Raw genomic sequence first — 27,442 nt, 5'->3', positions numbered from 1 at the left:
TTTCGTCATTTTCTTTAGAATATTGTTTAGTCATCTATAATTCTGGTCTAAATATTATACATACATATAGAGGACGTCAATGACGCTCCGTCTATATAAAGTTATATCAGTGTAAGTTTTTATAAGAATCAGCAAAAATGGCAAAAAACTAGAAACATGCATGTAAAAAAAAGACCGATCTGACAATATAATCTAACACAAGGATTTTTTCACTATTTGAAAAGAACGTAACTAATCTCTGCATCACTGAATTTGTTAAGAATTGTTTTGAACAGAATGTAAGAAAAATGAGATTTCTGATATTTATACGCCTTGAAATGTCCATTTAAAGTGTATTTCAATGCAATTACACGTATATCTCAATTTACCCAAATGATATGGTAAATTTCTGTCTTTTTTCCCCGATATTGATGGGGCAAATAGTCAAATTAAATTTTCAGAATGATCGGCTTTTACATCCCATATTAAGCCCTCTACCTGAATCGAATAGGGGACTGTCACTTAAGATAAGTTTTACTTAGTATTTTGTCCTAAACATACTCCTTTCGCAGTTGGATCCAGCATATCCCCTGGTACATGAACAGCTGTAGCTATTGATTCCATCGATGCACTTTCCATGCTGGCAAGGATGACTTGCACATTCTTGTATATCTATAGTGTTGCATAAATGTTGTGTGTTTGTTAATAATTACTAAATACATATAGAAAATCTTATTAATTTTGTAATATAAATTATTATTTGCATCTATAATGTCTTTTAAAGTTGCAATTCTTCGTCATGTGCTGTGATAACATTAATTGACTGCTTTTGTCAGTTTTCCGATTTTATAATTAAGAACAAAAACAAAACTACTGAACTCGTGATAAAAAATCAGAGAAAAATATTTAATAATACATGAACTGGTAGAGTCACGAAAAGAGACGATATCATGAAAATAGTCGCTTAGTTCCTGAATTGGTTCAGGCATTTCACAATGGAACTTGATATTGTTTTTGTTCCGCTATTTTCTCTCAGCAATAAAGTGTTCTGTCACATGATTGGCTGAGAGACTTTAATTTAATTTAATAGTATCTTTTTTTTATTCTGTCATTTGAATTACTTATATACTACTTCAATACAAGTGCACAAAAATTAAGTCAATTTGGATAATGTAATTTATATTTTATTTAATAAACGGCAGTTTACTTATGTTATGTGCATTTGGGTTAGGGTTATACCTTTAATCTAGCAATCCTAGGTATGCTTATGATATAGACCAGGAAGATAGATCAGGATGTTCCGACTTGGTACAGATATTTCAAAGTGAAATTGTTGACTCAATATCGATTCTCCTCCAATATTGAGTGGTTTAAATTATTTCTCCACTCGGGAAGGTAATATTAGGTTTTCCAACATGCGAGCTTTAGAGTAAACATTTAGAAAGTTCTGTCTAATTTTACCATAGAGAGTGGAAAAAGCATCATTAAAAATAGGCAGCTTAAAGTCTGTGGAAATTGCATAATACAAAATTGCGGCTAAGAATGGAAATAACAAGATGTCATGGCTAGTCAAACTTCCACTTCCATAGCAGCATTAAATGGTTCTAGTGTTGATTTGTGTCTGCATTGTACACCAGTAGTCACTCAGTGTATATCTAAAAGACGGTTCAGTGTCAATCACTATTCTTTATATATATTACATTATTCAAGTATATGAAGGTGAAGAAAAAAATACCAACCAGTTTCACATAAAAGTCCAGTATATCCCGCTTTACATGAACAATGGAAACCATTAACTTTATCCTGACAGTTTCCGGCGTTCTTACAAGGATTGCTGATACATTCATCGATATCTAAAAATAGAAAACATTTTCTACTATATCAAAAACAAGACCGATGGTGTCTTTAAATGCAATATTGTTTTTAAAATCAGTCTTTTTTTTCAATTCACATTTAATCTCATATTTAAAGTCTGAATTTTAAATGTACTTATAACCGTTAGAAGTATTATTTAAAAAAGACGCAGTACGACTATTTGCGCATTTGATTATTCTGATGAATCAAAGCTTTAATTTGCACCCCACACACGGGTATATTATATATAGAAACACAATGTCCCTGGTCTTACCATCATTTTGTTCATCCTTACTTCATTCAAAATCACGTCAGATTGTTTCTGCGAATCCTCTACTTTTTTGTAAATATATAATCGCTTTCGTAGTACATTATAGCGCTATGAAATGTCATTAAATTGGAATATAACTGGAATTATATATGTTGACACAGCCATGTGTACTAAACGTACATGTATTCATTTACGTGAACAAGTATCCACGTTTTTCCCCAAGGCATTTAGTGTTGGTTCATTTTCTCCAATTGCAATATTTGAGCATTATTTTGTTTACAGCGTGAGTCAACCATTTTTATTTTTTAACCTTTGTTGATACTTCACCATTTTCACAGAGATGCCCATTATATCCAGGAAGGCAGGAGCAGTTAAAACCATTGACAAGATCATGACATGAACCACCGTGTTTACAGGGCTTAGTGGTACATTCGTCAATATCTGGAATATTTAGAGCAATTCTTCGTAAGTGACCACAAAATATGGAAGAAAGATTGGGAAACACAATTGTCCAATATTGCTGTTTTTTTTTTTTGCTGTTTGATCTCATCCAGGAATATAAAAATTGAAAACAATTTTTTTTATTTTGGTTACCCAATTGTTATATTAACTATCAAAACAATTTTACTCATCACGCTATTTTCATTCGTTCTATTTCCCTGGAAACATAATGAATTTACCTAAAAACTTTATTCTGCATTTTTTATTGCCTACTTTGTAATATCATATTTATCATAGTTGTAATACTGTAAAAGTTCGGGATGAAAAAGAGAATAAAAGTTTTTTTTTAATTTTTTTTTCATTTTAAAATTGCTCTTAATTTCAAGAAAATTAGATAGATAATCACTGTAATTATTTGTAAACTTTAACTATTTTCTATAAAATAAGAGAAAATAGGACGTGTTATTTTTTCAATTTTGAAAAATGTCCCTGAATATGGTTGTCATGGCAAAACAAAATGAAAATATGACTTTTTTTGGTGTTTACATTAATCCAATATTTAATCTTTAAATGATATGTCATTCCCACCATTTGGTGGAAATGCTGGTATATAGACAGATAAACCTATAAGAACAATATATATATTGCCTGCACAAAGTCCAGTGCACTAGACCACTCGGCCAGCTAGGCTACATAAAAATATAGCTTCCCCTGCCCGGGTCATTCCTCCTCGTAGGATTAATCATAGGCTGTAACTTAGTACACGATGTATGGTAGTACGGGACAGTTATATATATATATATATATATATATATATATATATATATATATATATATATATATATATATATATATCATTATAATGGTCACAGAAGCGAGAAAAAAAAGCATGTTTATAAAAACAGAAAATATGGAGATGATCTTTTAAATGACAAAATTGAAAAAAAAATACCTCGAATTCTTATGCAAACATCTTTAATGTTCTATAATTGTTTTGTGTATGGACAGTTATTTCCACCTTTATAAGTATACACACATCAACGGGTGCAATTTCGTACCGTTTATTATTGAAAATTACATAAACAGGATTTTGAAAATGAAAAAAAGTCCTTATTTTTGGAAGCTGTTATAGCCACTTTAAATACTATCTACACAAACAGGTTTTATCACTACCACGGCGTTATCAATCTATCTTAAGCATAAATTTATAATGTCTGCATTAATGATTTTCAAGTTATGGTAAATACTAAATGTTGGTTTCCATGGCAACGGGTTTTCAAAAATGAAGAAACAGTTCTGCGAATGTCTATCGTAATATGTCATATAGACTAATTCTATGTAAGGGTACCAACAAAAATGACCGACACTTATCCGATCAACAATCAAGTCAAGTCCAACGCAAATCTGTCAAGATAGCTGGTACCGTAATAATCCTGCCTTGGGGAAGATATTTCAAACGAAATGGTGGTTTAAATCTATTGTTTACAACGCGCTTACATGTAACCTCCCAGTGCCATTGCGGTGTGAATATACCGGTGTTGATTAAATAGCAATCGCATCAAAAGAGGAAAATCAGCGGTCACATTAGTACCGAAAAAAGCCAACATTACTCATTTAATAGAGAAGAAACTTAGTATTTTGTCGAGGACTGATATCGAAAACAAATTGGTGAGATACATTTTAGACAAATTTCCTCATACCCCTGATCTAGTAGTATGTTACACAGATATTTATGGCGTCCAAGGAAATCAGAGTAGTTAGTACTTGTCCTAGCGTAGCAAATCAACAGAAAAATAAACACCATTTGCAAAAGATGAAGGTATGTCGCTGCCCAGGTAACAAAATTTATGATATTGAAATTAAAGTCCTCTTTCATCTTAAATCTTAGTGTAAGTTATTTGAAAAATTCACTTGATTTTGATTTATACAGAGAATGGCCCCTTTTTATCAGTCAACAGAAATTGCAGACACTGTCACTGATAAAGAGATCTTGGTGTACAAAAACAAGAGTAACCATGTTTTTTTCTACATGTGCTATATTTACAATGTATATATAACAATAACCCTTTCTATATTCAGATCTGTACTTCTGAGAAAATCTCCCACTAAAACAAACAAAATCAAGAATGATAGCTGTTGCAAAGAGTCAACTTGAATAAAATTTTTATTGGTGAAAATTTGACATTATTGACCCTTCTTACAGTCCTTGAGCCGATCCGCGCAACGATTTAACGGATCGATAACCGTTGAGTGATTGATCGCTGACGGATCGATAACCGGTGACCGATCTGATCTCAGTTTTGTAATGTAAAATGACGCAAGATCTGTTTGGAATAGAAGAAATATAAAATAAATGTATAAATTGATGTTTAAATCTATTACATTATGTAAATATGTGTAAAATTGACTAAGAAAATAATAAAAACCGTAAAATACAGTGAACGCTCGGTGGTCACGTGATGTGAATTTTTTTTTGACGGATCGATGGCTTACCGGAAACTGATCGGTGACCGATGACAGATTACAATTGTTTTCTTTTTGTTTTTGAACGGATTGGTTCAGGTACTGTACAAAGATAATCATTTAATGAAATTGATTTTTTTAATCAAGTATTATAACCAAAACTAAAGGCAAATATTTCAAACTATAAACAACCGCAGCTTCATAATGAATAAATATTCGGATTTAAAAAAAAATAATATCTTTAATGGAATGCAATGGTAGATATACAAACGGTAACACAACATTGATTAATTTGAACTAACTTATTTCACAATTAGGTCCAGTGTAACCATTCTGGCAAGAACAAGTGTACCTATTGATGTTATCATGACATGTAGACAAATGTTGACATGGATTACTGGAACATTCATTAATATCTGGAAAATACATATTGTTTTCCCTTTATTTCATTCGATTTTGTATGTAAAAAAAAATTGTTTATCAATACATGTACTAACTTGCGTTTGCCATTTACAAAATACATCATTCTTTTCATACGTTAAAAAATTTACATTTGTGCGGAAAACCAAATGCAAACACATGTAATATGAAATAAATTCAGATTTAACACAATCTCTCTTTCTCTCATTACATTCTCTCATCACTTAAAACTGTCTAAATATAGACTTACTGATCTGACAATTATACCCAGCATATCCAGGTGGACAAGAACATGAGTATTTATTGACACCATCAAGACACGTTCCATTATGATTACAAGGCTGTGGAGCACATTCATTTATATCTGAATAAATAGAAACTTTCATCAGTGTTCACACTAAGCTTAAAATAAAAAAAATTCTTAAAAAGCATTGCTTTCGTGTCATTTAAGTAAGAAAGAGTACAATTTATGGTATCATTTATATCCAATATTATGTTGTCTTTAACTGCTATAACAGAGAATTTGGTATATTTTGACATGTTTCTTCTTGTCTGACATTTATACAAATGAAAAAAAAAAACATAAAGTTTTCAAAACTGATGGAAATAACATAGTACCTTACCAGTTTCACAAAGCTTTCCAGTATATCCAGCTGGACAAATGCATGAATACTTCGCAATCTCATCGTGACATTTCCCGCCGTTTTTACAATGGTTGTGTAAACACTCGTTAATATCTGCAATACACAATGTTTATTAATACTCACACTAAGAGTAAAGCAAGAAAGTCATGATAAGATCGGAATAATTTAGTGACTATTCTGAAAAATATCACTTTTTGACCGCATATTTCTTAATGCCATTATGGTAAAATTCATTGTGGTAACTGATAGGAAATGGACTGAACAATGATAGAATTTAGAGAAAAGTCTACAAGCAGGCCTTCACTAAAACATGCCGTTAAATAATTTTTAAGGATTGAAGAATACAATTGTTGGAGAATAATATTCTACAAAAACAATCGCACAACAACAGATTAAATGGCATACATATATACAAATCTAGACGTCGATGTAAAACAACATTATATATATTCTATAATTCTTGCCGTTTCAAATTGTTGACAGCAGCATTTAATTTTGTTTTATTCATTTAATTATTATCTTGTTTTAAATTGCGTTTTTTTGTTTGTTTTCACAGAATACAGGGTAAATATGTGTATAATACCCAAACATGAATTTTTGCTTTGCCTTCGAAAGATACAGCTATTTGTAGTGAAATAACTTTTTTTCTTGAAGGGTTTCACGATTTTGATCATAAGTTCAGGCCAACATGTCTTACTTTTATCACACAGCGTTCCTGCGTAACCTCTGTGACATGCACATGTGTAAGAATTAATTCCATCATGGCATGTTCCATGTTGACAGTTGCTAGATACACACTCATTTATATCTGTAATTGAAACATTCACATGACATAAAATTATTTTATAACAGTGTATACTGATATTGTTGTAAAAAGTATATTACTTCATATTACAACAATAATGAGCATCATATATTTATCAAAATGATTTCCCAATCCAAATCTTTTGGCCAATTTTTAATGACGTTGTTTTTTTTTTGTTATAATTTTAATTTATTTTACTGATTATTATTTTCTTTTTTGTCTATTTTTATTATTTATTTTTTAAAACACGGTTAACATGTACATTTATTAATTTGGTCAAGCTGAAATTTACGAGTCGAAAATGAGCAGTACGAAATAAAGTAATCCTGTCCTACACAATGATCTATGTCATTCAAAATTTCAACGTAACTTATTTACTTCTGATAGCCGTACAATTTGATTTAAGTTTAACTATTTCACTAACTTGTATCACAGTGAACACCAGTAAAACCAGGGGAACATGAACAGCTGTATCCATTGACCTCGTCGACACATGTACCATTACCACCACAAGGGCTTGAAACACATTCATTTATGTCTAAAGGAAACAATATAAATCTTATAAGTTAAACAAATTTATCATATGAAAGATACAACATATATCTCATATAAACCGGCACATGCCGTGCAGATTTCTCATTTTTCATCTAAACAAATCAGTTTTCATTAGAAGATGGATACACACTGACGATCAACAAGTTCATGAACTTCTGTAGTGAAGATTGTAGTCTTAACCCTGTCCCAGAAGCCTCATTGTAGGAAGTCTAACGAAGTACAAAAATTCTCCGTAAACTATGAAAGATCTAGCATAAGTTATATGTAACTCCATAAGCCGGTGCTAAAGATTTAGCTACAGATGAAAGAAAAGTTGATAATGCAGAATGAAAAATCATCGCGTTTGTCGTATAGCTTGGTCAATAGTTTGTTTTCCTTTTCCAATGATCTCCATGTGAAGATCAAGGTATAAAGCTGACTTCACAGTCTATCTAATATGCTCAAGTTCTTTGGGGGGGGGGTAGATGTGATGAATAAAATCCGAAACCAGGATTGTCAAATAACATAAAAACATACTTGTTTCACAGTTAGCTCCTGTAAAACCTGCCACACATTTACAGCTATAACTGTTGATTCCATCACGGCAGACTCCTTTGTTGAGACAGGGATGGTTAGCACATTCATCAATGTCTTGAAATTGAAAAGAAAACGCATTACATTTGTTAAAGTTTGACAGTTTTGATACGGCTTAGAAAAGAAAAAAAAAACAACATCACTTTCATTACGGAATAACCCGGTGCTGTCTAAATATATTTCAGAAATGACTGTCTAACTTTTTCCTACGTATAAAATACCTCAATCACGTCTTGCGCACTTGAAAGTTTTTTTTAGTTTGAACCAAGGGCACTGAGATTATTCCAAACAAACAAAAACACATATAACAGTCACTTCTTATAATTTGATTTCGACATCAACGTTTATATGGTGAACATTAAAAAAGGTTGATGAGGTCACCACACATCACAAAGTATGGCCTTTCAAATGATGATGGACACATTTGTTTAACGTACCAGAAAGCATATCACCTCGGAACTTAAATTAATTTTATACTTGTTGTCAAACAAAATGTGATGTTGACTTTGATAACTGATTTAATATTAACCTCTTTAATTCATTTTATTTGTATTTTTTTCTTGTGAACTACTTATATAATTGAAAACTCGGAATTCGTTTTAGCTTCTTGACTTGTTTTGTAGACATTGTTTATAAAAGTCAGAATAAGACAATAATTTCAGAACATATGACATTTGAACTAAAAGATAGACATAGTTACTTGTTTGGCATCTTATCCCACCATATCCTTTTAAGCAGCTGCACTTGTATTTGTGGACACCATCATGACATTGTCCATGGTTTAAACATGGATTGCTGACACATTCATTTATGTCTGAAAGTAAAAGGTTGAAATTTCAAGGATAGATGAGCGTTGTTTTATAAGAATATTGACATATTTGTTGAAATCAGAGAGAAATATGGAAATGCCCTGATAGATAGAACTTTTAAGTTTAGGTTTTACCAATGATCTTGCCAATTTGAGTGCCAACTTTTTACTTTTTCTAGACTTTGACTTAAAGAATACAACTTTCATTTCTTATAAGTGTATTTCAATAATTGTGTGAAGAAAAAACTGCAAATACAAATACACCGTTTTCTCATTATTTTTAAACACATGCAAAGCGAACTAACATGAGTTATCAATGTGTTGTTAATGAGCAGTACTTTTTGGTTCAAATCTTAAGTATAAAATTCAGGCATAGTAATAAAAGTTATTTAGTAGGAACAGGACTTTATTTAATATTTGTGAGTGATTTAGTCGCGTTTACACTTTAATTTACTCTGTAAAATAACTTCAATTCTTTATAGGCAATGTTAATTCCACTATTTTTGTCCCTGAATACCTGAAAACATTAACACGCCATGTTATACAAAAACAATAAATAAATGTGATGATTTCCATGACGTGACCTATTAAATTAAATGCTAAATAAATAATTTGAATTAAAGTATTACTTTAAGCCATAAGCCAACAACAATGACAGGTTGGTACATGATTTGAAATATTGTCAGATACTTACTAGTTTGACAATTAGTTCCACCAAAACCTGCAGGACATGTACATGTGTACCTATTAATCCCATCATGGCAGGATCCGTCATTTTGACATGGATGACTTGCACATTCATCAATATCTGACAAAAACAAGCCTTCGTATAGATATGCATATAACTAGTACTTTTGCCAATGTGGAAGCTATATTTGCAACCTTTTTTCATTATTAATTCATACCATGTCGTATAGTCCGAATTTCCTATGACCCTGCAATCCTCCTCTTTTTTATTTGGATATTGATATGTCGGGTTGGGGTATCGCTCTTCAACCGCTTTTAACGACTTTCAAGTTGGAATTGTGCACACCTACCTAGTTCGATTCTACAAAGTGGTTATCAAATGGCAAATATATATATCAATCAGATATAAAGTAAACGTACAAAATCCTAAATGTATTGTGAAAACTATCCAAATCGAACTCGTCTGGACTATCGATATTATTTAAGACAATTATTCGGTAAATCCAGGTTCAAAATACTATACAATATTTCTGGTTAAGAGGGTTTTCGGTATATTCAGGGTTAGGTTCATATAGGTATCACTTCATTTCTCTGGATTAATTCTTCTACATGTCACATGGCAGGTTTAATATGAGACAATGGTAGGCGTTTTATCATATAAACTTACTGAATAGCATCTTACGTAATGCAAAACAGTCAAACTTCAAGACATTTCGGAAATAATTGATGGGTTAAAAATTTATATTCATTAAAGCACTGAAAATTTCCAACAATTGCTAATGTTCTTTCTTGAATTAATAAAAAAATATGTGTAATACACTATCATTACTGTTTAAAAAAGGGATATCTGTGTTATAATATAAATATCAATTAAATTTTATGCATTAAAAGGAACATCGGAAGAAACTGTTGATCGATCTGTGTTTAATCAAAAGCGTGCATTTGTTAAATGAAAATATGTAACTTTTTTTGATTACTTGCGACAAGTGTTAATCATTTTACATTGATGTGTAATTTTATATACATTGTTGAGTGTGTCAATTTTCGCTATCTAGTTATCACTGGATTATCATTGTAATGTTCTGGCTCCATTGTCTATTTATAATACGACTTACTATTATGACAATTTATTCCATTGAATCCTGGTGGACATTTACATGTGTAGACATTGATACCATCGACACACACTCCTTTATTCTGACAAGGTGCACTGACACATTCATCAATATCTGTATATCGAACAATAAGCTTTTCACAATCGCAAATCATATTAAGTAGAAGTGTTCATTAAAAACACGAAAATTATGTAATAATTGTACAGGCTACACATTTTTGTGTTTGTTATTACGCTGCATTCTAGGTCTATATGATGAAATTATTCATTTAAATCTACTTGATCTTAGGCAAAAGTTAAAGTATAAAATTATGTGTTTCTTTTGTGTTCAGTGACATTTACAAAGTAATCTACCTTCGTTTTGAATCATAAAATATATACTGTATATTATTATTCCTCCTAAGAGTAGGGTTATATAGCAAGTCAAATGTTATTTATTGTTTACAACAAAATCCTAATCAAAATACCGAAAACATATGAAACCTTTTAACCAATAATCAAATTTTACATGATTTTTATCTGGAGTGTACTTAAATATTGCGCAATAATAATTGTTTCATTACTCATATTTTTTCACTTTATAATGATTGATTATGGGGGGGGGGTTAACACCCGATCAGCAATATTTCAGCTATTTTCAGGCGATAAACATGAAATGGATGATAAAATGACCATGTTATGATCATGATGATGTAAAAAGGGATGGGGAATAAGAATTATAGGGTCAACAAATTTTGATTGCCACAAGAAAAAAAGGAGGGATGGGTAGGGTCGGCAATTTAGCTTCCTGTGGCGGAGCGCTAGGTGTCTGAGCACTATTTAATCGCCGTTTATGACAAGCTTAGCGCTGCTGCAGGCTTTGGCACTTTGTAGTAATTCGTGCTTTGAGTTTTTTTCTTTTTCTCCACAAATGTAAAAAAAAAAGATATGATCTTTTTCGAATTAAACAAGATGGCGTGACAAACCATAAGTTTAATCAACATATTGTTTTGTAATCAAGAAAAAAAACCCATAATGTTGGTTTCACAAAGAGGCAGACGGGGAAGACTACAAATCTGATTCATGAATTGGTTACTTATCAATTATCAATTTTATTTGCGATGATCCTTTTAGGAGAAAACAATTAAAATGACTATGAAATTTAAATATTCGTTATGAATTAACACTTAACTTGTTTGAGCCCCGTGCAGGTCCGGGTGTTAAAAGAATAGGCCTGCTGCAGTGCTAAGCTTGTCGTAAAAGGCGACTAAATAGTGCTCAGAACCTTAGCCAGGGGGCTAGGGCACTCTGCCCACAGAGCAACTTGGATGTGTGCCCCAGGTGGTGGAATGGGGTACCCTTGGCGTGTTGAATGCTGGGGTTGTCAGGCTATAATACGGAAAACCTGACCGCAAACCATAGTGGTGCACCGTGTTGGGAAAGATGCCACGTTCCTCTCACGTTAAAGAACCCTATTGTGGTATTCTCCCGGAGTAGGAACCATAGGGCTCCGGCACAGGAGGCTAAATTGCCAGACCCTACCAACCTCTCCCTATTTCCAGTGGCAATCAAAATTTGTCGATCCCATTGTCCTTGTGTCCCATCCCTATTTCATTTCATCATTATTTCATGTTCATTTTATCATCAATTTCATGTTCATCGTCTGACTATAGCTGAAATATTGCTGCTCGGACGTTAAACCCCAACAAACAAACAAACAAACAAACAAAACTTAACTTGTTTGACATTCGGAACCACCAAAACCTGGAGGACAACTGCAGGTGTAGGCATTGATTCCATCATGGCAGGTTCCATGGTTTTTACACGGGTTTGAAGCACATTCATTCACATCTAATTTAACATAAGTGATTTAAGCAAATTAACATAAACAAATCTATTTACAACAAATAAGCATTTATTGGTATGAAAAAAGAAGAAAATAAGGGTTTGTTTTCAAATGTAACTAGATTTTATCTTATTTGTTTCCTATACCGAATGCAGAGATTTCAGAGGCCGTCCATTTACAAACCAGACAGATCCCAAGCATGATATGGGGAGGGGGCACAAGGTAATTTTTCCCACAGAATTACATTGTTCCCAGACAAAGTCAAAAAATTTGATCAAATTTTTGCAGTTGATAGTTAATAAAAAAATAAGCAATTAAGAAAAGATGCACTGCCTGATTTATTATTAACTCTATATAAATACTTTGAAGAAAATAATAATTTAATTGTTTTCAAAATTACTAATATAGCGTAATCGTGTTAGCTTTTATGATATACATTTTGTGGTGTATTTGATTTTTTTTCTTTTTTTAAGGTTATTCTTACTATTTTGACAGACACTTCCGACAAATCCAGCACGGCAAGAGCAGGTAAACTTATTAATGCCATCATGACATATTCCGTTGTTTCTGCAAGGATGTTTAACACATTCGTTGATATCTAAAAGTTATTTAAATGTAGCACTTAATATCAATGTAACTTACAACTCTTATTGCTGCTGAGATGTACCTAAGAATACGTAATTTTTTGCAATTAGTTTTTTTTTATGTCAAAACTAATGGTGGCAGTCTTCGAATCCAGAAGTCATAGTAACACATAGTTTTGTCATCAATGTCATAGTCACAAATAGTTGTAATACTTCATTGTTACAGATAATGTTGGTAATATTTAGTGTCATTACAATAAATCTTAAGTTGATGTTCGCTTATTATTTGTCTCATTTCCTTTTGGAAGAATCAGTCCATATAAAATTCAGGCAAATGTACTAAATCAACGCTGTTTTTATTATATTTAGGTGTACTTTGCTATCAAAGAATTTTCTTATCAATAACTTTAATCACATTTTGAGGATAAAAATTTTCGTTTAAAAATGTTCCTTTTAAGTACCAGTCCATATAACTGGTAAGGTAATTCATGGTGTAGAAAAAACATTGATCAGACATATGTTATATTTATGTGACAATAGTCTTTCTGTATTAAGATCTGTACTTTTGAGAAAACTACATTTTAACCTCACACTAAAATCAACCAAATCAAACGAAATCAAGAACGATAACTCTTACAAAGTATTAATTTCATGTACAATATATGTAAACTTTATCTCAAAAGTGAAACATGAAACAACCAAATGAAAAACTAAGACTGGTTTTATGATCTATGACAGTTTCTGAACAAGAAAAAAAATCGGTGGGTTTTTGACATGCACGAATTACCGCCTGTATGATTTGTTATGAGGACTGATACTTAAATTTTGTTTGCTGCGTACGATATACGACGTTTCTTTGAATTAGTGCTCATTATTTTTATTTGCGCACGTAATACCGCTATCATTGACTATTCTAAATCAACTCTGGCCCTTGTAAAAAATGATTTCACCTGTCAGTGTTATTTTCTGTTTTCTCTTTTTATCAAAATTATTTTTGTTTCTTTAGTAATTTATTTCGAGTTTGTGTAACTTTTAAATTAAGCTTTAAGTATTTGTAATCAATATTAGTTTGATATGTTTACTCTTTATTTCTTACTTCGCTGAAATATCATGGCTTGATAACGCTAAAATCTTACTAGTTTGACACTGAGCTCCATTAAATCCTGGGAGACAACTGCATGTGTACTTGTTGATGCCATCATGACAGGTTCCATGGTTTTTACAAGGATTGTTGGCACACTCGTTTATATCTAGAAATACACAAATAATAAGATAAAGCCATTATATGCCACATCATTTCGTTTTTAAACAGTATAAATGTGTTATTACACTGCTATCAAATTACCAGTTATTTGTTGAATGGTTATATCATGGCACAATCAAGGCAAAATCAAGAGGCATTTGATACCTTGTACCGCCGACCTAGTTTAGAAGCTTAAAAGATGATTACATGCAATTCTAGAAATGGTCAAACACATTTGACAAAATTCGTACAGGTGATATTTGTCATGATACTGAAAATATTTACTATGAAATTAACCATGCATGGTTATTCTGCATGCACTTATGTAAACTGAATAACAGGCTAAAGGTGTATGAAAGTATTTGAAAAAATGCAATCATTAAATGCTCTTAGTGTTTATTGGAGTCCAAGTTGCTCATTTGCTTTTGTTACTTTATAGCTGATCTGATCAGAAAGAAAGAATATCGTTTGGCTAGATCCTTCAGTCTCAGTTTCCGCTATATAGATGACGTATTATCTTTAAACAATCCTGTTTTCGGGGATTCGATACATCGCATCTACAAAAAGAACTTGAGATAAAGGATACTACAGACACTGTGAAGTCAGCCTCATATCTTGACCTACACTTAGAAATCGACGGTAAAGGAAAACTATTGACCAAACTTTACGTGATGACTTTTCATTCAGAATTGTCAACTTTCCTTTCATCTGTGGCAATATCCCTTCAACACCTGTGTATGAAGTGTTCATAACACAACTCATACGTTATACCAGAGCTTGCCGAAACTACACAGACTTTTTGTATCGCACTAGAACTCTAACAAATAGATAGGCTACTGGAACAGGGTTATGTTGCTACAAGATTGAAGTCATCACTACAGAAGTTTTATGGTCGTCATCATGAACTCGTGGATCGATATGGTGTATCCATCTGCACCATGAAAACTGATTTATTCAACGGGTCATAGTTTTCCTTTCCTCGTTTGTCTACCCCGGACTTGACTTTTTATGAGCAACTCGGCGGGTGTTTCTAGAAAAGCAGACGACGCTTACCCTACCGGTGCACCTGTTCCATGCTCCCAGTTTTTAGTGGAGTCCCAGTTGCTCATTTGCTTTTGTTACTTTGTATGTATGATTTTAGTTACTTTATGTTCTTTGTTGTGTATGTCTGTTTTCCATGTTGGGTCTTTGTCCCTGGATTACATTCTTTTGTTTACTTCTATAACCTTGGTTCTCTTGATTACTCCTCCAATATATAAAACATTCTCTTTTATTTTTTTACAACTTACATTTATCAACAATCTGCTTTCATTCTTTGAATAATATGCAAAAAACTAAAGATTGATTGATGGAGTTTAACGTCCGAACAGCAATATTTCAGCTATATTCAGACGATGAACATGAAATGGATGATAAAATGAACATGAAATAAAAAATGGGATGGGATACAAGGACAAATGAATTGTGATATTCCTATTTTGTATTTTCAACCACGTAGCCATATTTTTTGACGAATAAAAAAAAAAAAACAGGACTCTTAAGATGTCATAAGAAATATCCTTGCAACATTTCATATGATTTCACTCAGCAGTATCTGTAGAGAAGATTTCAGAAAAAAAAAACGGCAGACGAAAACGCACGCAAAGTAAGCTTATGAAAGAAAAAAAGTTGCTTAATTAGAAAAAAAATCAAATCAAATCAAGGCATTTGGAAATTGTATTTTAAACTTTTTTTTGTGCGCGCGTGTGTGTGTATCTATATGCAAGTTACTTATAGTTTTCCCATTAGCAAATCATTCATAAACAAGTAATTTTGATGTTATTATATGGTTCCTCATCTATTTAGCATGATCATTTTAGATAATCATGAGTGGTACATCACCTCATAAACATTATTTTATCTTGTGAAATAAGCGTTCTCTCGGTAGTAAGGAAAATTTTTAAGATTCAAATGTCTGAAGTTAATATTTGTATTCCATTGATTATTTGTGCTTCATGATATATTTTTTGGTGATCTATTATCAATAGGTCTTCTCTCTTATTGATATTTACGTAATAATTATTTTGGAGCCCTTTACAGCTCGTTTTATTTTTGAAATTGATTTTGTCCAACGTCACGTGATGACATTTAGACGTGTTGGTGAAAGACTTTCCCACGTGTTCTATTTTTATTGCTTCCACTCATTTACAATGCATATATTCATTGTGAATATTTGTATTGTGGTTATCGCCTTTATCAAGGGAATTACCACATGCATTTTGTATCTATTCATCAAATACAATAAGAATGTATATGGTAAAAATGTCAAATAGATAACGACCCCATTGGGATTAAAATGTCAAATTGAAGCCACCCATGAGTCTTCAGAGATCCCATTTGAAATCTATGTTTACGAGGTGCGCACTTAATGATTACCCGCTACGCAGATATTGAAATTGTTTTGTGACAAAATTATTATCCATTCCTAACGTACTTGTTTGGCACTGTGTCCCACCATATCCTGGAAGACAACTACAAGTGTACTTGTTGATACCATCATGACAGGTTCCGTGGTTTTTACACGGCTGATGTGTGCATTCATTAACATCTAAAATTCAAATAAACTGCGAGACTTATACACTGATTGATTAATTGATTGTTGGTGTTGAACACCAAAGCAGCAATAAATTAGCTTTTTTAGGCGATTAACATTGAGAGAATGATAAAATGAACATGGAATAATTGATTGATTGTTTTTTAATGCTGTTTTGGCAACCAGAGCCATATCTCGACAAGAGCATTTAACAAACTGACAAAAAATGAATAGATTGATTTATCGATTGATTGTTGATGTAAAACAATGCTAATGTAGCAATATTTCAGCGGCAATGAATATGAAATGGATAAGAAAATGAACAGAAATGATGAAGAAATGAAAATGGGATGGGACACGTGAATAAAAGGGTCGTAGCATGCGAGGGTACCTCATTTCACCACCTGGTGGCACACAATCCAGTGGCTATGTGAGCTGAGCGCCCTACCCCCCGGGTTTTGAGTATTATTAAGTCGTCTTTTACGACAAGCTTAGCGCTGCTGTGGACCTGCACGGGGCGGCTCAACAAATATAAACATAATGAATTTGCATGGTCCCATACATTTGAAAATATCTCTACTCTATAAATTAATATTATGTAAAATTTCACATTTGCTTGACAGTGTGAATATAAACTTCTTTGTTTGAATATAGTTGATATTCAAAATTAATCGTAAAAAAATAATTCCAATGTTGCTTAGTGTATATTAAAAAATGAACAACAATAACACAGACTTGCAACATATATAGACATAACCCATATTTCACTTCTTCAAACATAAAATGTTTGGAATAGATTCGCAAATAACTTACTGGTTTGACACTGAGTCCCAGCATAGCCTGGAGGACAACTACATCTATACTTGTTTATTCCATCATGACAGGTTCCGTGGTTTTTACAGGGTTGATGTGCGCATTCATTAATATCTACAAATCGTAAATATACAACGTAAATGGAAAGGCAAACATTTTTAAGCAATAAATTCCTATATCCGAACGATTCTGTTAACGAAAGGGGTCCCCATTTTCTTAAATTAAGTCTAGTTAATTCAGTAGGATTATGATATTTCAAAAGGAATCCAGCTACCTTAAAAACAGAAAAATAACAATGCCGGCTATCATGGGGTTAAAATAATTGGTCCAAATTTCAATTGAAAAATTTTTTACACAATCTTCAGTTTGGGATTGTTTAATGATTGATTGATTGATTATTGGGGTTTAACGCCAAAATGAACATGAATGATGATGAAATGAAACAAGGGATGGGACACAAGGATAATAGGGTCGACTAATTTTGATTGGCACTAGAAAAAAGGGAGGGATGGGTAGGGTCAGGCAATTTAGCCTCCTATGACGGAGAACAAATGTTCCTACTCCTATCAAATACCACTGCAAAGTTCTTTAACGTATGAGGAAAGTGACTTCCTTCCCAATACGGTGCACCACTATGGTTTGCGGTTAGGTATTCCGTATTATAGCCTGACAAATTCAGCATGTAACATGCCGGGGGTACCCCCATTCCACCACCTGGGGCACACATCCCAGTTGCTCTGTGGGCAGAGAGCCTAGCCCTAGGCTAGGTTCCTGAGCACTATTTACTCGCCTTTTTGACGACAAACATAGCGCTGCTGCAAGCCTATTCTTTTGACACCCGGACTTGCACGGGGCGGATTGCTTAATGAAAGTAATACCAGATCTTCCGTCATATGGTTTTGTTTTGAAAAAATATATGCATTAAAACGCATACGTTATCGCATTTTTGTTACATCTGTCTCTTTGCTTGGGATCGTCATCTCAATGCTGTTTTCTTTTGGTATACCGTTGAAGGTGATCTTCTACGCTATTTTGTAAATGTAACCAGGTCCTTATATAAAGAGACAATGATTACATTCATGGAAAACTTACTGGTTTGACACTGAGTCCCTCCATATCCCGGGACACAACTACAGGAGTATTTGTTGATTCCATCATGGCAGGTCCCGTGGTTTTTACAGGGATTAGATGTGCATTCATTAATATCTACAATATAGAAAAAAACTGTAACGAAGTAACAATTTCAAATAGTACAATTATTGTCTACTGTAATTGCATCTTACAAATTAAGCCTACTCTTTGAAACAGGGTCAGAGTTGATAAAAAGAAAACATGTATTTACTTCAATGATGAATGCCAAACAGTAGTATATAAAGGGAAGTCCGTTTTCAACGGAAACGAATGAATCTCTTTCATTTGGTAATTCATGATCACGTGTATGAATAAAACGTCTCGTACTACAGAATATGTGGGTTCAGTATGGGAAGATTGGGAAAAGATATGGGGGAGAGTGCATGATGAGTTTGATTGTTAAATTTGGGGGAATTAGTTGTTTTATTATTCATCAATACGATGAAATGTAATAAATTTGATAACAAGAATTAACAATTTACATATTGAATTGAAAATTAACAGTTTAAATGTTGAATTGCAAAATAACAGTTTAAATGTTGAATTGAAAAATATTAAATTTAATTTGGTAATTTAAAAAAAAATCGAACCGTGTTAAATTTACCTTAGATTTAAGATATTTAATCCACATATTGCATTCTTTTGAAATCAAACAAAGGTAAAATAAAAGTAATTAATTGATGTTTTAATCTATTGCATCCAGTATATATGTGTAAAAAATGTCAAACGTAGCAACGAAATCCGTAAAATGTATTTACTGCTCAGTGGACATGTGAAGCGATTACCGGTTTAATGGATCGGTGACTGATAGGAAACATTTTAACTTGCACGGATCAGCTAAGGTGCTGTCGTCAAGTCTTCAAAGGTAAGGCAGTATAAATATGTCTATAGTTACATACTTGTTTGACACACTGATCCACCATAGCCTGGAGGGCATCGACATGTAAACTTGTTGACCCCGTCAATACATGTCCCGTCATTCTTACATGGATTACTTGCACATTCATTTACGTCTAAGTTGAAAGTTCAAAGTTCATCGATAATTTAAATGTAAATAATAATTATGAATAAAGATAAACAAAATCAACGAAAGCCATTTGCGTCGGTTGTTGGAAATATCAGTGGTTTTCATAGGTGAAAAAGTAAAGTTGACCAAAGGTTAAAATGATCTTTAAAAAATCTTTACACTATTAAACAGCATATCAATCATGATAGTGTTATTCTAAGAATATTGACTACTAGAGATAAAGTGTCTACCATGAACATTTATGAGTAATACCGTAGACTCACTTGTTTGGCAAACACTGCCAATAAAACCAGCTGCACATCTACATGTATATCTATTAACACCATCTATACAGGCTCCGTGATTTTGGCATGGATTCTTGGCACAATCATTAATATCTAATTGATATAATTTATACATGTAGACTTGTTAACATTTCTAGACCATCAAACAGTTATAATGTAAAAAGCGAAAAGTGCTTATATCAGTTTTGGCTCAGAATGTAATATTTCACAAGAAAAAAGGCGATGTATATAAAATTTTGTCTAAACAGTAAAAATACTGTTGTAAACAAGTAAAATCAATAATCAATTCTTGCTTTTTTTTGTTTGTTTTTATTTTGTTTGTTTGTTTGTTTGTGTTTTTTTTTAGAACTCCAGATAAGAATCATGCACAATGTGATACATGGATGGTAAGCCTGCATATTTTTATTTTTGATATTTTGTTATATAGTGTGCATTGTAGGATTCAAAATTGAGGGAGGTAACTTTGTAAATGACAACAAAACACAAATACAGTTGAATTTTCAATGTGAACTATCTCTTAAGAACATTCAGATTGAAAAGAAATAATTATACATTTCATTGACATATAAAGCAACTTGGTAAAAAAAAAATAAAGATGTGTTCCCTTTTGGGGGGTTACCACATTTTACAGCATTGGAATTATTTTAACATAGACTGTGACTTAAATACTTTTTTGTATTATATGAATTACATATTCCATATAAGTACTTATTTCTTTTTTAAAAAGGTAAATCGAATGAGCATTAAGATCACCCTAATTACATTAAGAAACTTGTATTTGCAAGTTTGTTTGTTTGTTTGTTGGGGTTTAACGTCCGAGCAGCAATATTTCAGCTATAGTCAGACAATGAACATGAAATGGATGATAAAATGAACATGAAATGAAAAAAAGGATGGGTCACAAGGATAATAGGGTCGACAAATTTTGATTGCCACTGGAAAAAGGGGGATGGGTAAGGTCGGGCAATTTAGCCTCCTGTGGCGGAGCGCAAAGTTTCCTACTCCTATCGAATACCACAGCAGGGTTCTTTAACGTGCGAGGAACATGACATTTTTCCCAACACGGTGCACCACTATGGTTTGCGGTCAGGTTTTCCGTATTATAGCCTGACAACCCCAGCATGTAACACGCCAGGGGTACCCCATTCCACCACCTGGGGCACACATCTTAGTTGCTCTGTGGGCAGAGCGCCTAGCCCCCGGCTAGGTTTCTGAGCACTATTTAGTCGCCTTTTACGACAAGCTTAGCGCTTCTTTTAACACTCGAACCTGCACGGTGTGTATTTGCAAGTGGCACTATCTATAAAATCGAGTAATATCGTACTGTATATATATTATTCAGCATATCGTAAAACAAAGCATTTCTCTGGTCTTTGGAAACCATATATTTCTTGAAAAGTTTTTATGGTATGGATGTAATAACATTCTTCAAAGAATTCAAACTCACTTGTCTGACAAACGGATCCGGTAAACCCCGTAGCACATTTACAAATAAATCTATTCACCCTGTCAATGCAGGCTCCGTTATTCTTGCATGGATTACTGGCGCATTCGTTAATATCTGCGTGGTTAAAAATATACATACGAGAGGGTAATACATTTAACTAGTAATCAATATCCTTATAAGACCTGATTTTATAGCAAATTAATTAAAATTAAATACCCGGAAATTCAACTACCTTCTGTACTTAAATCTTCATTGCACAATGATTTCCGTATAGCTTTTTAATAAGACTTGTATTTTTAGTGTACTTATTTGGGAAAAATTGGATGATTCCTCCAAACCCCCAAAAAATAAAATGTCAATAGAAATGCTCTTTTGTAAAGAATGTAATGCTTTGAATTATCCAATTATAACGAAAAAAAAGAAAATATTAAAACTCTTCCAACTTTGAATTTATAGATTGTACTAAATCGCTTAACGGTATAACTACATTACAAAATGATACAAGTTCATAAAGTGGTTAAACACATCACGATAATGTTTCATCTACTGCCTGATTCTAACTCAAACAATTTTACAAGGACAATTTTTAATTGAAAGTTTAAGATATATTTTGTGTGATGAACAGATAAAACGAACTTACTTGTCTGACACACAGAGCCGCTGTAACCAGGAGGACATTTACAGGAAAATGTATTTACACCATCGACACAGGTTCCGTGATTCCTGCATGGGTTGCTTGCACATTCATCAATGTCTGTATGATGAAAACTTCAATTTAATTTAAAGATATAAATAGATACAAATCTAAAATCACCTGGAAAAAATATTTTAAAATGATATGCAGTTGAATATTCAGTTCTGCTTAACATTCTAAGATTACGTCTATTATTTTTCTTAATATGCAAAAAATGCCCCATACATGTTGACATCGCTAAGTTTGGTATGATGAACACAGGTTTCAAAGGTAATCTTCTCATTTGAGGCATTGGAACAAAATACTTCAAGTTGATGTAAAAATTTGTGCGAACAAGAAGTACTCAAACCAAAAATTTACGATGGGAAACCAAATTCACACACATGTGTAGAAAATTTAATGAACCATCGGTGTTTTGACGGTTTTGCATTACTGAATACTGAAAAATTCGGTAAAAAGTAAATCGGGTAAGACATGTATGATAACAAGGTTGGTAGAACCATTCTGTTCCTTGGGTCCACTATCAGTGGACTTGAACACATGGTTCTTAAATACAAAATACTAATTTCAAATTTTGGAATGCTGTCATGTGTTTCAACGTGTAACCTCTCATTAACAATATTACGCCAAAAACTCGTGAAGTTCAAGATCCAAAAATGAATTGTATACAATAAGTAATCAAACTCACTGATTTGGCAATTTTTGCCATTATAGCCGTTTGGACAAGAGCATTGGTATTTGTTTAAGTGATCATTACAGGTACCTCCATGTTTACATGGGTTACTGCGACATTCATTTATATCTAAAACAAATAAAAGAAAAAAAAACATGATTAAAAATCTATTGAAAATCAATTGAAAACCATGATAATTCAAGAACTTTTAAGATGGGACAGGTGTCAATTTTAGAGAAAATCAAAATTGTAAAGTTGATCGTGAGTAATGACATCACGATCAATTTCGATAATATTTTTTTTCAAAAATTGTAGATTGGTCAATTAATTAAACAACACTCTCATTTTCTTAAACTCTTGTTTATTTTCGTATTTTACAATGAATTTCTTAGGATGCTACCTTAAATACAAAAATATTTTAGACACTGAAAAAAGTTGTTTATAAGCTCAATATATATCAAAGTATACCAGAAAATTTAAGAATCCTGTAATATGTGATGCCTCTCAAAAAAGGCTACACATTTTTTTATTGTGCTTTTTTTTTAGGTTTTTATGATGAAATATTTATTATTTATTCCAATCTGTGTGCTTTGAGGGGATAATCCACACTGACAATTCAACAGTTTTATATCGTATTTTAGTGTCATTTACAGAGTTATTGTCCTTTATTTTGAATTCTATATTACATTATATATGGTTTTTAAAGAAACACTGGTTATATGAAAAGCCACATGTTAATTTTTGACTACGACGTTTTAAACCAAATATCTAAAATAAAATATGTAGGCTTTCCAATCATGAATAACATGTTTCTTGATTCTTACACTACTAGGCAAAATAATGACTGGTATGACCATAACCAATCGTTGTTTGACTTATACAAACATAAAATATCTCAATCAACGCTTACCTGTCTATAAGTATTACAACAAACCAAAAGATTGCATCAGTCATTTTTTGTCAATCTAAGCAAAAAATAATATTAAAATGTTGACCTTTTTGGCTATATCAACACTCTTGTGGTTGAGGTAGTCAAAAATGTTTATGTCATTGTTTTTGGGTTGAGTTAGACAAAAATTATCTACCTCAACACTTTCTGCGCTGAGGTAGACCAAATGTGTAAACCTCGACGCATTCAATCGTTGTCTTACACATTTTGTGTCCTACTCAACACTTAACTTTCTGTGTTTTTTAAACTGTCTACTATAACGGATTTTTGTGTTTAGATCAACAAATTGTGTTTTTAATGAACATTTTAAGTGTTTATATTGTCAAAATATGACTTAGTAAGACAAAATTAGCGTTTAAGTAAAGTAATTTGTTTTCCTCAGTTATATTTTGACTTTGCATGGTCACTGCAGTCATTATTTTAGACAGAAGTGATATATAGAGTGATATTTAACAAGTAGAACAACAAAAAGCACCTGTCAGATTCAGTGTTTGAATTATACTTTTTTATGTAGATTTACTTGAAACCCCTTCCTGGATTTGTAATGAGACGTGTTCATGTTTTGTTCATGTTTTGTCGAAAGTTATAGTGCAAGCAGATATATTAGATAAGAAGGAAGCGGCTATTAGATTTACAAAAGAAATAATAAAATAAATTATTTTACTTTGCCCACAATGCATCCCAGTATATCCAGGTTTACACGTGCATGACCAGCCATTTTTATGATCGACACATGTGCCTCCATTGTAACATTTTCTAGCTACACAATGACCGCTGTCTGAAAGTTTGTTGAAATGCATTTTAAAAGAAAATCAAGGGAAACATGATTCAAAAAGTAATCAAAAGAACATAATCCATGAGAAATTGACTTGCTAAAAAAAAACTATTATTAGTTGTCAGTATACGCATTGATGAGATTCTCCATGATCTTAGTGTTTAGTGGAGTTAACGGTGTTCATTTACTTTTGTTGCATTGTACGTAGTATTTTGTATATTTTATGTTCTTTGTTGTGTGTGTGTCTTTTCCATGTCTGGTTTTTGCCCTGGATTAAATTCTTTTGATTTCCGCTGGAATCTTGGTTGCCTAGAATATTCGTTGTATTATTATATTTAAATAGTCTAGCTTCATGGACCTTAGTTACTGTATAAAACTTTCTCTTGTGACGTCACAATCTTGATTTACCAAGATATCAACCGCCTCAAATTTAAAAAAAAACCTTGTTATCTTTGCTTAAAAACGTCTTTTAATTTTGGGTTTCAGTGTAAAGACAATGATTGATTGATTGATTGATTGTTGGGGTTTAACGCCCGAGCAGCAATATTTCAGCTTTACTCGGGCGATGAACATGAAGTGGATGATAAAATGAACATGAAATGATAATGAAATGTAAAAGGGATGGGACACATGGATAATGGGGTCGACAAATTTTGATTGGCACTGGAAATAGGGAGAGGTGGGTAGGGTCGGGCAATTTAGCCTCCTGTGGCGGAGCCCTATGGTTCCTACTCCGGGAGAATATCACAGTAGGGTTTTTTAACGTGCGAGGAACGTGGCATTTTTCTCAACACGGTGAACCACTATGGTTTGCAGTCAGGTTTTCCGCATTATAGCCTGACAACCCCAGCATGTAACACACCAGGGGTACCCCATTCAACCAACTGGGGCACACAACCCAGTTGCTCTGTGGGCAGAGCACCCTAGCCCCCGGCTAGGGTTCTGAGCACTATTTAATTGCCTCTTACGACAAGCTTAGTGGGTCCGAGTGTCAAAAAGAATAAACCCGCAAAAGTTGTAAAAGGCGACTTAATAGTGCTTGAGACCTTGGCAGGTGGCTAGGGCATCCTGCCCACGGAGCCTCTGAGTTGTGTGTCCCAGGTGATGGAATGTGGTACCCCTGGCATGCTACATGCTGGGGTCGTTAGGCCATGATACAGAAAACCTGACTGCCAACCATAGCGTTGCAATGTAACGGAAAGATGCCAAAATCTATGCACGTTAAAGAACCCTGCTATGGTTTTTGATTGGAATTTGAACTTTTGCAGTCCGCCACATGAGACAAAACTGACCGACCCTACCCTCTCCCTATTTCTAGTGACAATCAAATTTGTCGGCTCGATTTTCATTCCCATCCCATAATCATTTCACATTTTATTATCCATTTATTTTCGTGGCATGGATAGAACTGAAATATTGCTGCTCTGGGGTTAATCACTAACAATCAATCAATCAATAATAATGATTCAACTCGAACCAGAAAAAAATTCTCGTCTCAGCCTCGCAATTTTCAGCGGCGGTTCAAAACCAAATGCGTATATAATTTAAACTCACAAACAGTTACTTTCGCTGTTACTTGTACAATCACATCCATAACCAGTAAAATCCATACTTAAAAGAAAAAAAATGTGTTGAAACGATTTATTGATATATGTATCTGAATATCAAAAAGTTCAAACAACAAATAAACGAGAATGAATAAATCGAGGTATATAGGTCGATATATTGTATTTTGCAACCAAACAGCAAAAGATATATTCGAATAAATGGAAATTTGTATAGGACCTTTTAAAAAATCTGAAAGAGGTGACTCTTGCATGGCATTAAACCAAGCAAAATAAATGTCATTTTTAATCATGAACATTTACAGACAACATAACATGTCCTACTTTTTTTGGTTTTTTTTTTATTTGGCCGTTGCACTTTTTAGATAATTAAATATATTGTGTGTGAAATTGGCACTTGAAAGAGATATCATTCCTGATTTGGTTTGATTTGGCTGATTTTATTGAGAGATAACAGAGTGCTTTTCTCAAATGTAGACCAAAAACGTATAGTTTGTTTGTTGAGTTTTACACCATGAATCACTTAAATATAGACAGTGTCTGAATTTTATATGGACTAGTACTGAAAATGCAACATAAACTTGAAAGCTACGAATTAATAAATAAAGATTCCACAATTTTCGCACATACTGTGCGATCGGAATTTTCGTAACTAAGGAAATATTAATTGTAAGATTTTCATTGTTTAAATTTATAAACAATACTTACAAAGACACATTTTCAATTCGTTGTTCCCACCAGAAAGGCGTCATTCAGTCATGGATGTCATCCTTGGCATTGAGTAATATGGCACAAACATGTGTACATAGGTAGGTCAAGTTTATTTCTGACTCTTATCACATATTTCATTAATTTGATAACGAATTTGATATATCACTTTAAAGCCTAATTTAAAAGTTGTTTTAGGATTTCTTACAGAAATCACCAAAATGTCTTCATCAAATGCAAACACACAAGTTAGCTCTTAAAGGCCCCGACAACAATAGTAATAAAATCCACGGTAAGAGAACCCGTTTATTTAGGTAAACTACTTTGCAAATTAGACAGTATTAAAATGGTTGGAAATGTTTCAGACCATTCTATGCTTACTTTGTCTTCCCTGTATAAATTAGATCCGATGGAGCAGTGTAGCGAATAGAGTCGTCACATTCTGAGACGTTGTATAATATTGATTTGTTGTGACATGCATCGTTACTTTGATCCTCTATCCTACATAATAACACCTATATGACCTGTCCCGTACTAT

At 32.8% G+C, this 27,442-nt stretch overlaps 1 protein-coding gene across 6 annotated transcripts in view; it reads right to left on the bottom strand.

Annotated features, from left to right (window-relative positions):
- Positions 1-27,036, bottom strand: part of LOC148596518 (uncharacterized) — a 54,008-nt gene extending 26,972 nt beyond the window's left edge. For 3 of the 6 annotated variants that reach the window (XR_015919112.1, XM_088563680.1, XM_088563684.1), the window contains exons 1-26: positions 26,905-27,036; positions 26,186-26,242; positions 24,521-24,634; positions 22,923-23,036; positions 22,181-22,294; positions 21,541-21,654; positions 20,073-20,186; positions 19,682-19,795; positions 18,744-18,857; positions 17,652-17,765; positions 16,740-16,853; positions 14,160-14,273; positions 12,924-13,037; positions 12,331-12,444; positions 10,616-10,729; positions 9,508-9,621; positions 8,706-8,819; positions 7,949-8,062; positions 7,302-7,415; positions 6,770-6,880; positions 6,052-6,165; positions 5,679-5,792; positions 5,311-5,424; positions 2,432-2,545; positions 1,719-1,832; positions 541-651 (exon numbers count right to left, since the gene is read on the bottom strand). Coding sequence is in view for 5 of the 6 variants with exons in the window: in XM_088563680.1 (XP_088419806.1) it covers positions 541-651; positions 1,719-1,832; positions 2,432-2,545; positions 5,311-5,424; positions 5,679-5,792; positions 6,052-6,165; positions 6,770-6,880; positions 7,302-7,415; positions 7,949-8,062; positions 8,706-8,819; positions 9,508-9,621; positions 10,616-10,729; positions 12,331-12,444; positions 12,924-13,037; positions 14,160-14,273; positions 16,740-16,853; positions 17,652-17,765; positions 18,744-18,857; positions 19,682-19,795; positions 20,073-20,186; positions 21,541-21,654; positions 22,181-22,294; positions 22,923-23,036; positions 24,521-24,634; positions 26,186-26,242; positions 26,905-26,914 (2,797 nt within the window). In the remaining variant the exon portion in view is untranslated. The remainder of the gene's footprint in view (positions 1-540; positions 652-1,718; positions 1,833-2,431; positions 2,546-5,310; positions 5,425-5,678; positions 5,793-6,051; positions 6,166-6,769; positions 6,881-7,301; positions 7,416-7,948; positions 8,063-8,705; positions 8,820-9,507; positions 9,622-10,615; positions 10,730-12,330; positions 12,445-12,923; positions 13,038-14,159; positions 14,274-16,739; positions 16,854-17,651; positions 17,766-18,743; positions 18,858-19,681; positions 19,796-20,072; positions 20,187-21,540; positions 21,655-22,180; positions 22,295-22,922; positions 23,037-24,520; positions 24,635-26,185; positions 26,243-26,904) is intronic. The other 3 variants (XM_088563683.1, XM_088563682.1, XM_088563681.1) reach the window with 3 other exon arrangements.
- Between the last annotated feature and the right edge of the window lie 406 nt (positions 27,037-27,442).

The sequence above is a fragment of the Perna viridis genome, chromosome 15 (genome assembly GCF_037379345.1).
Source record: "Perna viridis isolate PV_CMFRI_1.1 ecotype Kerala chromosome 15, ASM3737934v1, whole genome shotgun sequence".
In the NCBI taxonomy this organism is placed as follows: Eukaryota; Metazoa; Mollusca; class Bivalvia; order Mytilida; family Mytilidae; genus Perna; species Perna viridis.
The sequence above is the reverse complement of the archived record's forward strand: the minus strand, read 5'-3'. Positions and strand labels throughout refer to the sequence as shown.